The following is a 13,067-nucleotide window of genomic DNA, read 5'->3' on the forward strand; positions in this document are numbered from 1 at the left end:
TCTCAGTAATTATATTCATGTAGATACTTTCACAGAACAGCGTACAAAAATTAAAATCTTGTTTACAGTCATCACTGTAAACACGTCAGCCAAAAATAGGCACTTTGAGGAGGCTGTCGAGCATGAAAGTGAATTCCGCGTTATGATATTATTTCTTTTATCAGAAATGTGAAAGATATATATATATATTTATCAGGGGCAGCAACAAAAAACAAAAACTGAGTTTGTCTTCCAGGTCAAGTATCCATTTTGGCTTTCCTCCCACGTAATTTTGAACGAATAAAGAGTGAACATGGTGCCCTTGTTCGAACGAACCACTGCTGCTGCAATCTAAGATTTTTGAGCCTTTAAATTTTGTATTTTAAATCTTTTATGCATCAATTGCTTTTCATCTTACAAAACATTACAGATATCGGTACTATATATAGATGAATAATGTGTGTGAGATTTTGGTTTTTTTTCTTCTCTCTCTTTTCTCAAAGAGAGAAAACCTTACCTTTTTTCGGACGTTCAACTGAAAATTTGGTGTGTTAGGATTAAAATAAGAATTTGTGTATACATCCGTTTTTCAAAGATTTTGGGAAGCCACTTCTGAAAAATTGGTATGTATAGCAGCGGGTGAGAAGAATCCGAAAAAAAATTCGCTATAGAAGCTCCGTCTCCGGTTTTAACATTTCATCCAATTTCTCATCCTGGACAAGTAATGGATAAGGTAATTTACATTAAATTTTTTTTTTTGGTACACTCAACAATGGCTTGGATAAAAAAGAATGACTGTGTGTGGACGTTTGTTCCTCTTGCAGACGTCTGTCTGGACACAATAAAAATGTTCCACCATGCTGATGTTGCCTGAAGGAGTGAGAGTCACAATTGATGTGTGATTGCTTGGTGTTTATGGCTGAAAGTTTTGAGGAATTTTTCACGCCTCCCTCTGCCCAGACAAACGTGTGTACACACAAAAAGGTAGGATTGAGACTTCATGGGGGTCAAGAAAAAAGAAGCCCCCCCCCCTAAAAAAGACAAACTGAGTTCCCACTTATTCCACCACCACAATTAACAAGAGAAAGGGCTTCCCCTATTTAATGGAATCGTTTTGTTTATTTTTATTCAATAGTGTTTTTGCCCGTAGACATATATGTCCACTGATAGCATTTTCTTTCCTTGTAGTCACTGGCCCCAGGCCCTGTCTGTTTTCTCAAGTTTTTTCAACGATCGCGAAAATTCGCAACTGTGTTTCTAGCAAAAGATAAAATGCATCAAAAATTAGTTTTTTCCGAGTGTCATTCATCCAATGTATAGTTTGAATGTTTTTACAGATGAAACACATTTTTCTAAACTTTTCTGCAATTATTTTTTCTCTTTACTGCAGATCTACTACTTCAACCTATAGCGGTGCCCCGTGCGGCCACACGAGTGGCATAGCCCAAAAGCCATCCCTGTTTATATGCTGTTGCGATATACAGTATATTTATCTCTCTCTCATCATCTATATACTGTATATACATTTCCTAAAAATTAATATCCAATATTTAACACATCACGCAACACTATTTACTCTTCGGCTTCCCCCCCCCCCTCCCTCAGTACTCAATAAATTAACTTTTATTTTCAGTGATAAGTCCTATAATTTTCTTTTATAATTGAACACTGGCTATTTAAATAAGTAAAAATTTCGTGGCGTGTGTAGTTGTCCTTTTAGTAGTTTAGAGGTACCTCGCTACAACAACACTCGATACACCGATAAACCCTTTCTATAATAATATCTTTTTGAATCTTTGTAATTGCTACAGGACTGTAACTAGGGTTTTTGCCGTCCGGGATATACATGATTTTGCTGCCGCCACAACTTTAGAAATCATAATTTAACGGTGTTCATGGCTCGCACAAGGGCAGGGATGACAGGGCTCCAGCCCTGTGGGCCCGGAACGATTATCATCACTATTTGATTTTTCAAAATAAAAATTAACCATAGAGGAGGCCCGTTATAAAGCTGGTTGTGGGGTCATAACGGTGTTATTTGTACCCACCTGAAACTACCGCCCCATAAATTTTGCCACCTGGGGCAGTTGCCCCCCCCCACCCGCCTGCCCACTCTAGTTTCGCCTCAAAATTACTATTTGCCTTAAGCAGGGCCGTCTTAAGAGTACCGGGGTCCTACAGGGCAAATTTACATGATAACTCTCGAAAATTTACAGATCTCATTTTTGTGTAGCTCCTCTTCCTCTTCTCTTGAGACCATGCCCCTACAAAGGTTGGCTGACTTGGGCTCTAGCCCTTAGACACGGAACGATTGTCATTATTCTTTGTTTTTCACGTTAAAATTTAACCATCCAGGGGCCCCGTGAAAATCCCTTCCTGGAGGGCCCACCAAAGGTCCCAGTCTAGAGGCCCTGCTCCAGGATATGGTGGCTGTGGGGCCCATGCGTAGAGACAGCACTGGAACAATGGAATTTTTTTTCAGGAGGTGATGCGGCTAAAAAAGTCTGGGGGAAGATACTAGCCTAGAGTAGGACCGAAGTGTTGGTCGAGTGGTCATAGTGACGGACTCGCATCGCGGGCACCCGGGTTCGAGCCCCACAGTAGTGTTCTTCTGAAGGTGGTTTTCTGTGTTCCCAACTTAAAGGTACAAATGCGAGCCAATCTTCCCGTTAAAAAAGGTCTCTCCAGGCCTACAAACAGTACAAATGTTCGATCATTACCCTTCACGTCTGAAATATAGATGGCAGCACTGAAAAGCAGAACAGCACCAGATACGCAGATTAGGTAAACACACTTCCGGCGTAACTCACTAGGTAGTAAATTGCCCATGGCGATGGACCTGAGTTGTGCTCGGTTTGGAAAAAGAAAAGAAAAAAAGCCTAGAGAGAGTAGGTATTATCTTCTTTTTTTTAATTAACAAATTTTTGTTCAAAAAATTCTTGCGTTCTCTTCATCATACATTTGGTCAACTGAAATATGTGTCTGGATCGTCCCATCCATGCAGAATTTCATTTATTGTGAAACATATTTCTACCCCGAGGCAAAGGAAGGACGCCTGCGTGGACAGAATCGAAAAAAAAATGGGAGATGGCCTCTCTACAAAAACACCTATCGTAGAAGCCCGAGGCCGTACAAATAACCACTGGATGCGTTAGTTCCAGCAATTTTCAAGACACATAGGGAGGAAACAGGCAACTTTTTTTTTTAATGTGCGATATTTTTGCGGGAAAAAAAAACAAATCTATATAGGAGATTTTTATTTTGGAATCAATTCTGTGGATGCTCTGCCCCGTGTTACAAAATACTGTGGGTGCTCGAACCCCGGATCCGACACCACTGCTGTTTTTGTTAATGTTGCTGAATTTTGTTTTCTGGCAGCTTCGGGTAGCATTTTTTCCAAACGGCCTTGACTTGGCCATCCGAAGAGGTAGTTCTCTCGTCCCCTACTTGATATTTTGTTGGGTATGTGCATGTAAACGAGTTACTTAAATCTCAATTTGTTTGAAGGGTCGTATACATAGAAAAATTAAATTTTTGTACAGTTCCTGTGTAAAACTTCCAATTATATTAAAATGTAGAAAGTCCCGCTCTCTGAAAAGTCATATGCAATTTTTTGGCAACTATATCATTGTATGGGCAAGTTTTCATTGGCTCAAAAGTCGCCATTTTTAGCGACTGCATACAAATAGAATGAAATCAACCACTTTTTATTCACCATAAATAACAATTACATTTTTGACAATTACAGAGTTTTTACAGCTCTGAATTTACTTCTTTTTTCAATATCTGAGCCACACCCTCAATCATTGCTGATAAATGCCAATAATTTTTAAGTCACATATCTCTGTTGATATTGCATTTTAAAGTATGCAATTTTTTCTAAATGACTTTTCGGAGTCGCATTCACGTTTCACTGATTAGAAGTTTCAGCACACAGGGTGTATACGTAAAAGTTAATTTTTCTATTTTTTTATGTATACAATCGCTTGGGAAATTTAAGACACTTTGAGTAACTGCACGTCATTTGAAAACTTTTTGTAGTTGAAATCATGTTTCTGAAGTCAACGGTTGCGGAGAGATATCAGCTGTTCGAATAATTTGGGACCGCCTGTTTGGATCAGGGGTTCTCACCCTAAGGCCATAGGCCCCGCCAGTGGGCCCTGGGATATTTTAAGCCATGGTTTCCCGAACTTTATTTTCCATCGCCCCCTTCCTCAGAATTTTTTTTATCTGATCGCTCCCAACTCAAGTGATCCCATAGGATCCTATGTTATACCTGAAGCTTCTGTCACCCACCAAGGGGCGATATTGCCCACTTTGGGAAACACTGGTCTAAGGTCATGGCAGAAGATGACAAGGCTACATAGAGCTGAGAAGAAAAAAAAAAGAAGTCATGAAAGAAAAATTTGGAGGGAAACAAAGTTACTATATATACCGTGAGGAGGCGTGAGTTTCGATGTTTATTCACGAATTAATAGGGCTGCTCAGGCCCCTCACTAAGTTTATTGGGAAAATTCAAGTACAATGAGCCTCAAGTTCCTCACCCCTGCCTAATGGTGATGCAGATCACTACCGGAATGCTGAACCCAAGATCTACGCAGATCTTACCTCTTATTCTGTATACATTCAAATTAGAAGTTCAGTAGCGTTTTTATCAGGAATATTATGATGATGAATAGGAGATTCACGTTCATACGAATTAAACCCTGCTGCGGAAAATCGGATTTCCATCCCTCGCATCAGCGAAATTCGCATGTGCGGTTTATGGGAGACCTTTTTTCTCAGAGTAGCGAAATTTGCACTTATTTGCACCTCACGTTAGAATCGAGTCCTGAATACGGGTAACCTACTATTGTTTGTAAAATTATTTTTTACATTGTCTGTACATCTATGCGGTACGAAAATAGTAATACTCTATATCAGCGCGCAACACATTATTAATAATTTCTGCAGTGAGCCTAACCAATAGCGTTGAAAATCATTTTTTGCGTTGAGTTGAGATTAGAGTTTTCACTGATGTTTTTGTTTCAGACAAACGCAACGCATCTATAAGAAAAGTTGGGAATGAATTAGAAGTTTCGTTTTTGAACATGCTTCACATAATGTCTTGCTTACGTATTATAGATAGATAGCTGACTGGCGACTGTCCCATTGTCCATTAGTCGCTCTAACTAGGCAAGAAGGGAGGGAGCAGTTGACAGTTCTCTAGCCCAGAGATTTAATTTTACTTTTTTTACACCATAAATGCACTGGAAACAACCATGGCCGTCGAATTGGAGAGATCTTCTTTCATAACGATACAGACTTACCAAATGGAAAGCTAACATTTGAAAATTCTGAGAAATATGTTGTTGTTATGGATATATGTTTTCAAAATAAATCCATGTGAAAGCGCGCAATAGTTTTATTATTATAAGTATAGAGAGATATAGATGGCTTCTTTCTCAGCCAGGGATATCAAGGAAACAGCTATTTTCCGGATATTATGCTGAGGTGAGCTCGGAAAGAAAAGTCATCACGTCTCCGCCGGGACTCGAACCCAGGCCCTCTTGCATACCGGGCAAGCATGCTACCATCTACACCACTGGAGACACATGACTCGGCCTTCCTAATTTCACGCACTGTGTCGTGAGGCGCTGAAGTAGAGGCAGTAGTAGCCTCTCTTAACTTCAGGAAATAGCCCCCGGGTGGGACGGTTTAGAGAGATATAGATGGCTTCTTTCTCAGCCAGGGATATCAAGGAAACAGTTATTTTCCGGATATTATGCTGAGGTGAGCTCGGAAAGAAAAGTCATCACGTCTCCACCAGGACTTTATAAGTATAAATCGTTATTCGTATAGTATAATTATCATTCCTTAATTTTAGCCCGTATTATTTTGCATGTTAGCCAATTTAATATTCGATTAAAAATCACCTCCAACCTCCTAATCTTGACGGATCACAAAAACTTTTTAGCGTGATATAGCAGTATATATAAACTTAGGTTAGTATAAAAACTTAGTATAGTAAACTTAGGTTAGTATAAAAACTTAGTATAGTATAAAAACTTAGTATAGTAAACTTAGGTTAGTATAAAAACTTAGTATAGTAAACTTAGGTTAGTATAAAAACTTAGTATAGTAAACTTAGGTTAGTATAAAAACTTAGTATAGTATAAAAACTTAGTATAGTAAACTTAGGTTAGTATAAAAACTTAGTATAGTAAACTTAGGTTAGTATAAAAACTTAGTATAGTAAACTTAGGTTAGTATAAAAACTTAGTATAGTAAACTTAGGTTAGTATAAAAACTTAGTATAGTATAAAAACTTAGTATAGTAAACTTAGGTTAGTATAAAAACTTAGTATAGTAAACTTAGGTTAGTATAAAAACTTAGTATAGTAAACTTAGGTTAGTATAAAAACTTAGTATAGTAAACTTAGGTTAGTATAGTAAACTTAGGTTAGTATAGTAAACTTAGGTTAGTATAAAAACTTAGTATAGTAAACTTAGGTTAGTATAAAAACTTAGTATAGTAAACTTAGGTTAGTATAAAAACTTAGTATAGTAAACTTAGGTTAGTATATATAAACTTAGCTTATCTGTGATAATGCAGGTATTAATAACTGTTGTTTATTAGCAGTAGAGGTTGTATGAATGCAGAAAAATTTTTTTAGCCAGTTTTTGGACTTAATATATTAGTTTTTAGTTATTTTTACTTTTTTCTACTAATTATAAATTCCTTTTTAGTGCATTTTCACCTGAATATTTTCAAAATTTTTAGAGCCCAAACTTCCGATCTTTTAATAATTTTATCGTCCCAACTAAGTGACCATATTTTACGGGACATTACCGTATTTTCACACGTTTTTGATAGTCGACGTCGGATTCCTAGTACGACCAGTGCCGTAACTAGGAATTTTTTGACGTAAGAGCAAACATGATTAGGCCGTCCTATCCAACGGGAAATGTTCTTTGTTACTCTTTAAAATTTTCCGCCCCCAAAGTTTGCCACCCGGACAGTTGCCCCCCCCCTCTAGTTTCGACCCTGGTCCCGCGTTAATTTTTATTCTTAACTGAGATCAAGGATGGAAGTTATTTTCATAACTTTATAAATTATATTATGAAAATTGTATATAAATATAATATTCAACTCACATACTTGTCTGTTCAACGTTTTTTTTTTGTTTTTTTTTTTCGTGGAACATGAAGGGAGAAAAACGATGATAGTCTACTTTTTGACGACAATGATTTAATGGTGCCATCTGTTGGTTTATGAGGTGTGCTATCGATATCTAGAATTAGTATAAGGGGAGAATTAATCTATTTAAAAACACATTCTAAAATAAGAACCAATAGGGAAGAACGATGATAGTCAAGGTTTCTAGAATATATACAGGGTGTTCTGTTAATGGATCGACAAACTCAGGGGGTTGTTAGTAGGCATCAAGAGGAACAAAAATTGCAATGGAACATGGTGTCGCAAACCACGTTGAGAGGGTAAAAAACGCATGCAGGCTCTGAGTCCAGAGGAGACGAGAGGTGGATGTCAGTTGATCGCTGAATGCTTTTATGGGTTCGCTCACCATATCTGACGTAAGCAGCGTCGCGAAACGCATGTGCTGGGACACACCAGCTGTCGTTTATGCGATGCCCGTGGACACACCGGAGGATCTCATAGCGCGGATTGTCGTCACTGCGACAGACATAAAAAACATACCTGGTATCTTCGAGCTCGTCCGGGAATCGTTTTTACGTCGTTGTAGACTGTGCAATGACGTCAGCAGCCGCCACTTCTAACAACTCTTGTAATAATTAATCAAATAAATATTTTTGTAGTTATTGTTGTACTTTTCGGCGTCGAAACCTGCATGCGTTTTTCGCGATTTTCACCCACTCAACGTGGTTTGTGACACCATGTTCCATTGCAATTTTTGTTCTTCTTGATGTCTACTAACAACCCCCTGAGTTTGTCGGTTCATTAACAGAGCACCCTGTCTGGGATGGAATATATATGGGATGATAGTCCCATTTGCTTTCTGTTTTACAAAAAATAAGCAAATTGTGTTTTCTCCTCCGACTCTTCATATCTTAACACGATGCGATTTGCAGTAGCTCACCTTTTCCCATTATTGCGTTTGGCATCTCGTTTGGTGAGAATCGACGATGTCCTGTATTTTACGGTATTTAGAATTACTATCTCCCGTATTTTTCCTCGATGAAATATGATCAGCCCAATCATAACGCATCACATTACGTGATCCAAAAACAACATTCTGAAGTCTTTTCTTTATGTTTTTTTTCCTGCAAACACCCAAGTTTTCAACCACCGCCATTGATCCTTTTACTACAGCGGATCGAATTCTTTTATTATTCTGATTTTTAATAAATCACAACTTTCTCATTACGCAAGCGCTGATGTGAATATATAAGCGTATGATGGTCCCAAAACGTTTAAAAAAAATTAAGTAATTTTACGATATGTGGTAATCACTTTGCTATGAACCCGTTTGTTTTTTTACGGTGAATTTTCGCATTGATGATTTCGGGATACCCCGTAGATCAGAGGTTCTTAACCAGGGGTCATTGGGAAGCCATCGGGGGAGGGATCCTTGAGCTTAAGCTAGAAAACAATAAACTATTATTTTTATAGTGTTGGCCTATACTGAATATTTATCCTAAAAATCCCCGTAGGTCATTTTATTGGTACAAGGAGCCGTGGCCTTTCATTTTATTGGTAAAAGGGGGTCTGTTGCCTTTCATTTTATTGAAATAAGGAGTCCGTGGAACGTAAGAGGTTAAGAACTCCTGCTGTAGATATCGTTGGACTATTGCTCATTTTGCGGGACTATTGCCGTCTACTTGTGATCATTGATCATAAGTAGAGAGCAATAGCCTCTCTAGATTCTTTACCATCGGTTGACAACAACAGGGCCCGTTTCTTGCATAGGCAAACGGGGCACGTGTCCAGGGCCTCACAAATTGACTGCCTTTTGTATTTTACACACACACATCACATGCTCCTTCCCCTTCGTACGCTTCTGCCTCAAAGAAGATTATATATAATTGTCCCCCAAAAATTCATATTTGCCCAGGGTCCGAACTTACGAGACAACAAGTCTCAAAAACTGTTGCGAACATAATAATCTTTAGATGGATAGCTAGATTCGGCGTAGGCTACATACACTGGTGTAAGAAATTAAGAGAATTTGCAGACCTGGTCGATTATCTCTAGAACTACTGTACCGATTTTAATGAAATTTGATATGTACATACATTGATACAATACAAAACAAATAACCATTCAATAATTGTAATACACACGCATGGTCGTGCGTAACACTCGTTGGAGTCGGAAGGTATGAAACAGCGGTTGCAGAATAAACAAACAAATGGGTTAATAGATGGGTTAATAGGGGGTATGGTCCCCTCTTACAGATATACAGGTCTCGCAGCGTGATTTCATACTTGAAATAAGGCAGTTTATCATTTCCTGTGGCAATTGGTCCCACTCGTTCAGCAACGCTGTTTTCGTTCCCTGGATGGTTCCCGGAGGGGGGTTGCGAGTTGCAATTGCCCTCCTCAGAGCGTCCCAGACATGCTCTATGGGGTTAAGGTCTGGAGATCTGGCTGGCCAATCCATCCGGCGAATATCCTCACTCTCTAGAAAATCGTCGAGCAGAAGCGCTCTATGTGGCCTCGCGTTATCGTCCATTAAAATGAACTCAGTGCCAACTGCACCCCTGAAAAGGCGAACATAGGGCTTCAAGACCTCATCCCTATACCTCACACCAGTCACAGTGCCTCTTTCAAAGACACGGAGAGGTGTGCGGCCATCCAACATGATGCCTGCCCAGACCATTAAACCTCCTCCTCCATAATGGTCGATTTCGCGGACATTGGAGGGTAGGTAGCGGGTCCCTGGTTCTCTCCATATGAACGTACGGCGAGAATCGGTGTTTAGGCTGAACCGGGACTCATCAGTGAAGAGAACGGTCGCCCATTGATCCATACTCCAATCTCTATGCTCTCTGCACCATGATAAACGGATTCTCCTGTCCGTAGAAGTGAGCGGGACGCAAACAGCAGGTCTTCTTGCAAACAACCCTCTCTCATGAAGTCTTTTGGAAACAGTCACCCTTGATACACGGGTTCCTGTGGCTGCATACAAGTCACGAGAGAGCTGAGAAGCTGTAGCACTCCTGTTACGCCTCGCTATAATCGACAAATGGCGATCTTCTCTGGCCGTCGTAGCTCTTGGACGACCTTGCCCAGGCTTTCTCTCGATGGATCCGGTATCCTGGAACTGTTTCCATAAGTTACACACGACGCTGGGCGTTAAATTGAACTCTCTACTAATCTGGACTTGAGATTGGCCTGCTTCTAGCCTCCCCACAATTCGCCACCTCATCATATCATCTAAACGTTGGTGGTTACTCATTTTTACTGTTACAATTTGAAATTAACCGGTTGCTGCAAAATAACACCAAGAAATTCGCCGAGGCGTTCTAGCGAACGAAATGCGTCTTAACTTACGCGCGCTTATAAAGCCTGTTTCTCTACTACACACACGTGTACGCTTACGTATTTGACGTACAAGATTTGCATTTTTGTCTAGAAGCAGTGGTTTTACATTCAGTTCAGTTCTTTTCATGAAATTCGATAAAATATGCAAATTCTCTTAATTTATTTCACCAGTGTAGTACCAGTGGTGGCTGGGGTGGATATACTGCACAACCACCATTCCCCCCAAAAATAAAGATATCAATAAATAAATGAAGGCTAGAGAAAAGGTGCTTCATTTTCCGAAAAAAATAGAGAAGAAATTTAAATCTCTTCGAGATGTAGTTTAATTTAAGGTGGCTCTTTATTTCCAGATGGTTTGTTATCACAATATTTGATATTTGAAGGGATTTTTTACTTTGGCCAATGATATCTCGTGAAATTAACAGTAGCCTACACTGGAGAAAAGTTATCTTATGACAAAATGTGTGTGTAATTCAACTGTGGAATACTTAAGAACGAGTGCTATAACTCCTTTATTGTTTTCCAAACATACATTTTGAATAAATACATGCAGAAGAGGGTAAATGGGACCAGTTACAACAATGATAATGACTCATGCGAAGATGAGAAACAACGTCAGATATAGAAATATTACGTATATGGTTGTTTAAAGATACACGTATTAAGGATAATCCCTGTGGGATATCACTTCTTTACGGTACTGTAAAAATAGCAGTACTTTCAAAGCCTACTAGTTTCGGAAATCGGCCTCTGATTTTCAACACTTCGGATCCATAGATGGGCCATAGGTGTCTCTGTGGCATTCACAGGAGCTTCTTCACTGTTGTTTATTCTGTTAGACAGAGTGAAAGCGTTGCCCATTTTATCTCGAACTTTGAGTAATTCACGACGGATATTTGTGTTTAGCCACCCGTACAATATCGGATTAGTGGTTGCGGAAGTCATAGCTAGCATATGACAGACTGCAAAAGCAAGATACAAGTTTTGTGTTGACATCAGATGAGGAATAAAGTCAGCCAGCAAGTTCAAAATATTCCACGGGAACCAACTGATAGCGAATACCACAGAAATATTCATTAGAACCATCGTTGCTCTCTTGTTTCTTCTCAGTTCACGCTGTAGACGTTCGGTGTCTAGTTGATGGGTGTCCATGCCTTTTCGACAAAGTGTCATGTTCAGGTGAGCCTTGATTTTGAAATGGGCCGCTGTCAGAACAGTCGCTGGGATGAAGAACTGAGTTATGAGTATTATTACGGTGTATACACCCTTGTTGTATACAGATGTCCAATGTTCTATACATTTTTCATAGGATACCAGCCCGGGCAAACCTACGACTGTGACATTTTGGGCAACACATATCGGTATGGAAAGGAATATAGACAGAATCCATATCGCTGCAATATTCGTGAGCACACGTTTCTTACTTTTCTTTTTCTTCTGAGGGTTAAATGTGACAATCGCATTGTGACGGTCAAGCGCGATGGCACTTACTGTAACTGCCGAGACGAAAACCGTAGAGCCTTGGAGAAAAGGTACCAACTTGCAAAGTAGTGGTCCCAGTGTCCAGCTCCGACGCACTAATGTCAGAACCGTGAACGGCATGCAAAGTAAAGACAAAGCAATGTCTGATGCATTCAGATTCACGATATAGTAATTTCTTGAATTTCCAGCTTTAGTGCTTCGAATAATGACAGTCGAAACCAAGAGATTCGCGCATACTCCAGTCATCATCAACATAACATAACAGCAGATGATTGTAATCTCCGTTTTTTGAGGGAAAATATTATCTCGATTGAGATGTTCCTCAAGAATCGTTACAGCCTGGTGTAGACTGAAGTTGAAAACAAGGTCCTCGTGCGAAATGTTATGACGAAGTTTTAATGTTCCGAAACTCATGGCGTTAAGATGGTGCAGAAACAAATCAAATTGGTCAGTAGGACAAAATGTTTACATGAGCTCATCTGAAATGAAAAATAATAATTGGAAATTTTCATCAATTTTTACATGAACAAAATAAAACAAATTATTATAAAATAAAACTATAAAAAACAATATTCTACACATGACGAGTGAATATTACTTGACATCTAGGACGCAACAGAAATATGATATTCTTATTAATTGTTTCCGAATCATTCCTTAGCACGTCTTTTACCATTTTCTTTCTTAGAGTTTCTCGACTGGGATTCAAGAAGATCAATCGAACTGAATTATTTCATGCAATGATACAATTCTATTTCAAACATAGGGGCGCGGTAGCCCAGGTCGGTAAGATACTCGCCTAAAGTACCAAAGGATGTTTAGAGGTGTCGCGAGTTCGATACCCGGTTCGTCCTTGTCAGAAAACTTTCCTGACACAGGGATACAACAAAAATGGCGACATGACCGCAGCAAAAATTGCTACCGCAGGGAGTCCCCCATCGAGGGGTTAGCGCACCAACCTCTCGACGACGAGTATAAAAAACAAGCCTGCCGTTCGGAATCGGCAATAAATTGTAGGTCCCGGTCTAATTAGCCCTCGTGTGCAGAAAATGACCGTGGTGCGACAAAAATGATCAAATATTTCAAACATAAGATGCAAT

At 39.3% G+C, this 13,067-nt stretch overlaps 1 protein-coding gene and 1 non-coding gene across 2 annotated transcripts in view; both read right to left on the reverse strand.

Moving 5' to 3' along the window:
- Positions 1 to 5,497: 5,497 nt before the first annotated feature.
- On the reverse strand, positions 5,498 to 5,571 carry TRNAT-GGU (transfer RNA threonine (anticodon GGU)). The gene has a single exon. It is a non-coding gene; the product is annotated as a tRNA-Thr (tRNA).
- Positions 5,572 to 11,012: 5,441 nt separating this feature from the next.
- The window catches only part of LOC149085359 (neuropeptide Y receptor type 6-like), a 36,416-nt gene continuing 34,361 nt past the window's right edge, over positions 11,013 to 13,067 (reverse strand). Inside the window, exon 2 of the mRNA XM_089233949.1 lies at positions 11,013 to 12,446. Within this exon, the coding sequence (XP_089090075.1) occupies positions 11,206 to 12,381 (1,176 nt within the window). The 5' untranslated portion in view covers positions 12,382 to 12,446 and the 3' untranslated portion in view covers positions 11,013 to 11,205. The remainder of the gene's footprint in view (positions 12,447 to 13,067) is intronic.

The sequence above is a fragment of the Pholcus phalangioides genome, unplaced genomic scaffold, assembly GCF_987345545.1.
Source record: "Pholcus phalangioides strain wild (caught in Gottingen) unplaced genomic scaffold, Ppha-v1.0 ptg000007l_1, whole genome shotgun sequence".
Classification (NCBI taxonomy): domain Eukaryota; kingdom Metazoa; phylum Arthropoda; class Arachnida; order Araneae; family Pholcidae; genus Pholcus; species Pholcus phalangioides.